Here is a 5,000-nt window from a genome sequence, read left to right as displayed (position 1 = left end):
AAACGGGAGGACCCGGCAAACGGGAGGACCCGGTAAACGGGAGGCCCCGGCAAACGGGAGGCCCCGGCGAACGGGAGGACCCGGTAAACGGGAGGCCCCGGTAAACGGGAGGACCCCGGTAAACGGGAGGACCCGGCAAACGGGAGGACCCGGTAAACGGGAGGACCCGGTAAACGGGAGGACCCGGCGAACGGGATGACCCGGCGAACGGGAGGCGGTTCGATCCAGACTGGGGGTCCAGGGTCCAGGATTCAGGGTTCAGGGTTCAGGGTTCAGGGGGCGGGGGACCAGGCACACTGGAGGTAGCATGGTAGCAGTAGCAACATTAGCATCGGTACTTGGACGCAGTACCGCTTGCAGTACTCACACTGGTACCGGCTGTTCTCAAACGTCGGGTCGTTGTCGTTCTGGTCGCCGATGACGACGGTGATCTGACAAATCCCGATGAGCGGCTCGTCGGCCTGATCCGTGGCCGTCGCCGACAACGTGAACTCCCTCTGACGCTCACGGTCAAAACTCGCCGTTGTGGTGATCACACCTGGCCAACACAGGGACGCCGTTACCATGACGACAAGAGTTCACAGGCGTGCCGTCCGGCGGAGCTCACCGGTGTCGGGATCGATGCTGAAGCCGGAGGACAGCCCTTCCCTGCGCACGATGCCGTACTTGACCGCCCCGTTGGCGCCCATGTCGGCGTCGTGCGCCTGGACGCGCAGCACAAACGTCCCCGGCGGCTGGTTCTCCAGGACGACGGCGTTCAGGCTGTAGTTCTGACACTGAGGGCCCAAACGGCAACAGCAAGGATGAATAAAGGAACCGCAGCAGAACCGCCGCGACCTGACGATGTCATCGCCGTGACCCCGGGCGGCTCGGCCTCATCACCTCCTGGAAGACCGGCTTGTTGTTGTTGACGTCATTGATTCCCACAATGACCTGGGCGGAGCTACTGAGGGGGTAGGGCCCACCCGACGCGTTGTCGTCCGTGGCGGTGATGTTGAGAACGTACTGGGGGCCCTGGAGCCTGGGGGGGGGGCTCCTCCTCAGCTTGATGATACCTGCAGACACACAGGAGGGTTGAGAGGTCATCACAGGAGACCAGAGCGGGGCTAACGGCGCTAACATTAGCATAACAGGACTCAGGACTCGACCAATCAGCATCCAGTGACGTCCCGCCTCTGGTGCTGATGGGAAACCCCGATTCAGCCGTGTCTGTATGCATGAGCCTCACCCCTCCCTCACCCCTCCCTCACCCTTCTGGTTGTCCAATAGGAAGTTGCTGTCCTCGTTGCCGCCGGTGATGGCGTAAGAGACGGCGTCTCCATCCGGGTCATTGGCGTGAACGATGGCGACCAGCGTGTCTGGGCCGGCGTCTTCACTCAGGAAGGTCTTATACCTGAGAGGACAAGAGGAAGGGAGGAGTCAGTCCAACAGAGGGCAACCAATAGGAGAGGAGCAACACAAGTGGAAGACGTTTGAAGAGAGACAGAGAGAGAGAGAGAGCGAGACATTCATACTGAATCTGATGAAGGACAGAAATAACGGTCGTACGTTGTTTGAGAGAAGACGGGTGTCTCGTCGTTGCTATTGGCGACTCGGATGCGGACGGAGGCGGTGCCGGTTCGAGGAGGCGCCCCCGCGTCCACGGCAACCAACACGAACTCGTAGACGTGGTTTGGTCTCTCATAGTCGAGGCGACGGGCGGCGCTGACCACGCCCCCGGACGTGATGTCAAAGTCGTCACCGAGGACAAAGTAGGAGAGCTCGGCGTTCACGCCGGAGTCACAGTCCCGAGCCAGAACTGAGGAGGAGGGGGGGGGGCGGGTCAGAGGAGGAAGGATGGGGGAGTAAAAGAGAGAAGGAGGAGTGGGCGGTACCCTGCAGCAGGGAGGTCCCAGGTGCGACGCTCTCAGGTACGTTGTCTCGGGTGTAGATGGAGCGGAGGAACTCTGGTGTGCAGTCGTTTTCATCTGTGATGTGGACGACGACCTGCAGGGGGCGCCTCGGTTACTACCGCACCCATTCACACGACCAAACCCCGTCTGTGGCTCCGTACCTCCGCCACGCCGCTGAGGCCGGTGTCGGGTTCGGAGGCGCGGACCTGCAGGCCGTACGGCTCGTGTCCCGCCTCGTAGTCGGCGGTCCGGGCGAGGCTCAGAGCGGCGCTCTGCTGGTCGATGCTGAACAGATTCCCAGGATTCAGCAGCAGCATGTAGGACAGCCTCTTCCTCTGGAAGGACACGGCCTGAACGGCAGCCACGCTAACGGACACAGCAACGGAGACGGTCATCGGCAACCTGACCTCACATCGTTAGCTTAGCTTAGCAGCCACGCTAACGGACACAGCAACGGAGACGGTCATCGGCAACCTGACCCCACATCGTTAGCTTAGCTTAGCAGCCACGCTAACGGACACAGCAACGGAGACGGTCATCGGCAACCTGACCCCACATCGTTAGCTTAGCTTAGCAGCCACGCTAACGGACACAGCAACGGAGACGGTCATCGGCAACCTGACCCCACATCGTTAGCTTAGCTTAGCAGCCACGCTAACGGACACAGCAACGGAGACGGTCATCGGCAACCTGACCCCACATCGTTAGCTTAGCTTAGCAGCCACGCTAACGGACACAGCAACGGAGACGGTCATCGGCAACCTGACCCCACATCGTTAGCTTAGCTTAGCAGCCACGCTAACGGACACAGCAACGGAGACGGTCATCGGCAACCTGACCTCACATCGTTAGCTTAGCTTAGCAGCGACGCTAACGGACACAGCAACGGAGACGGTCATCGGCAACCTGACCTCACATCGTTAGCTTAGCTTAGCAGCCACGCTAACGGACACAGCAACGGAGACGGTCATCGGCAACCTGACCTCGCATCGTTAGCTTAGCAGCGACGCTAACGGACACAGCAACGGAGACGGTCATCGGCAACCTGACCTCGCATCGTTAGCTTAGCAGCCACGCTAACGGACACAGCAACGGAGACGGTCATCGGCAACCTGACCTCACATCGTTAGCTTAGCTTAGCAGCCACGCTAACGGACACAGCAACGGAGACGGTCATCGGCAACCTGACCTCACATCGTTAGCTTAGCTTAGCAGCGACGCTAACGGACACAGCAACGGAGACGGTCATCGGCAACCTGACCTCACATCGTTGGTGGATGGATGGGTGGATGGATGGATGGGTGGGTGGATGGATGGGTGGATGGATGGGTGGATGGATGGATGGAGGGATGGGTGGATGGGTGGAGGGATGGAGGGATGGAGGGATGGAGGGATGGATGGGTGGGTGGATGGATGGATGGAGGGATGGGTGGATGGGTGGAGGGATGGAGGATGGAGGGATGGGTGGAGGTTCTGAATCTGAACGGCGGCTGAAAATGACGACTGGTCAGCAGGAAGCTGATGATGATGTCATGATGATGTAATAACATGAAGAAGAGCTGCTGGCACAGCTGCAGCGCTGCATTCAGGGACCTACGGACTATTCTACGCTCAGAGGACCAGCGCAACCTGCTTCATCAGTTTAACTACAACACAGCGACAGGACGACACACACACACACACACGCACAGTGGCAGTGGAATGTAAATCATGTAAATATTGAGGACAAAAACAGATTCTTGTGGTCAGAGTGAATACTGATATATACTGTAAATACTTAGCCTGTTTACTGCAGTATTAATATATTTGTGTGTATATAGTTACTTGATTACTGTGAGTAAATAAATAATGATTTAGTCCCATAATAAGACACTGCTGTTACAGATCCCGCTGTCCAATCAGAGCTGACGTCACTCACGATTGGCCCACAGGTGTGTTCTCAGGGACGCTCAGCCGGTAGGAGGTGTTGGTGAACTGTGGCAACCGGTAGCCGGCCAGGATGGCCACTGAAGCAGGCGGGCCTTTATGGCCACGCCCGTCTACCGCCTGGACATGCAGCGTGTACTCCCTGCTGGGGGTCAAAGGTCGTCCTGTGGTCCTGATGTCACCAGAGTGCCGATCCACCTCGAAGCTCTCCTCCCCACCTGAGTCAGGACACGGGACAGGTTCTGATCATGTGGTCACATGACGGGCCTCAGGTAACCGCCGCACCTCCGTCAGTCAGGAAACTCATGGTAGCTCAGGATAGCGTTAGCTTAGCATTTAATAGTGACAATCAGCTGACCTAGCTCTGGATGAGACCCCCCCCCAAAAAAAAATTACGATTTAAAACACCTTTCAGGAGATTAAAATGTGACATTAATAATTAATAACACTACAAAATGCTAACTTCCTGTTAGCCGGGAAGGGTAAGTGAAAGTAAAAACCCGCTGATGCTACGATGTTTGTTATTCCAGCTTTGACCCAGCCTATTCTCCATGAATCTGGTGTAAAAACACAAACGGAACTGAATCTGAACAAACTTTTAACGGCAGCCCCGCCACCTCCTCGGTCCCGCGGCCGCACGATTTAACGGCTGCAAACAGAGTGACATCACATTAATGCTGCTGGAACAGATTTCCATCCTGGCATGTTATTAAAAACATTTTAATGTCGTTTATTGGATTATTCGCTGGTACACGTGTGCCAAAGGGAAGTGAGACGCTTTAATGTGAAAGCATTAGAAATCCTAAAATAAAGCCCACAGCCACCGGCGCCCATCCTCCCACTCGCTGCATCTCCGGAGACTCTCCGGGAGCTTCCTCTGCCCCGGGGAGCGATTAGCAGCGCAGCAGCGCCCGCTAACGTGCGTTTCTCTCTCCAGCTCCCTCCTGACGTTAATCGAAATTCAACAAGTCAAATTTTATTTAGAAATCGCTCCTTTGAACAAACACGTTTGTTCGTGGAGCTAGCGGAGCAGCAGAACCGCAGGAGCGACCGGAACAAAGAGGTCAGGTTTCTGGTAGCAGGGTTTTACATGTGCTGCATGGGGTCAAAGGTCAGGGGTGACACAGGGAAAAGCAGCCCTATCTGTCCACAGAGCTCCTTTACACAAGGTAAAAAAGAGAG

At 56.5% G+C, this 5,000-nt stretch overlaps 1 protein-coding gene across 1 annotated transcript in view; it reads right to left on the bottom strand.

The window, feature by feature from the left end:
* The window catches only part of si:dkey-22o22.2 (neural-cadherin), a 28,836-nt gene that overhangs the window by 13,413 nt on the left and 10,423 nt on the right, over nt 1–5,000 (bottom strand). The window contains 8 exon segments of the mRNA XM_068757179.1: nt 368–538; nt 608–776; nt 883–1,055; nt 1,251–1,393; nt 1,549–1,798; nt 1,875–1,986; nt 2,054–2,258; nt 3,811–4,036. Of these exon segments, the coding sequence (XP_068613280.1) occupies nt 368–538; nt 608–776; nt 883–1,055; nt 1,251–1,393; nt 1,549–1,798; nt 1,875–1,986; nt 2,054–2,258; nt 3,811–4,036 (1,449 nt within the window).

The sequence above is a fragment of the Brachionichthys hirsutus genome, chromosome 3, assembly GCF_040956055.1.
Source record: "Brachionichthys hirsutus isolate HB-005 chromosome 3, CSIRO-AGI_Bhir_v1, whole genome shotgun sequence".
Classification (NCBI taxonomy): Eukaryota; Metazoa; Chordata; class Actinopteri; order Lophiiformes; family Brachionichthyidae; genus Brachionichthys; species Brachionichthys hirsutus.
The sequence above is the reverse complement of the archived record's forward strand: the minus strand, read 5'-3'. Positions and strand labels throughout refer to the sequence as shown.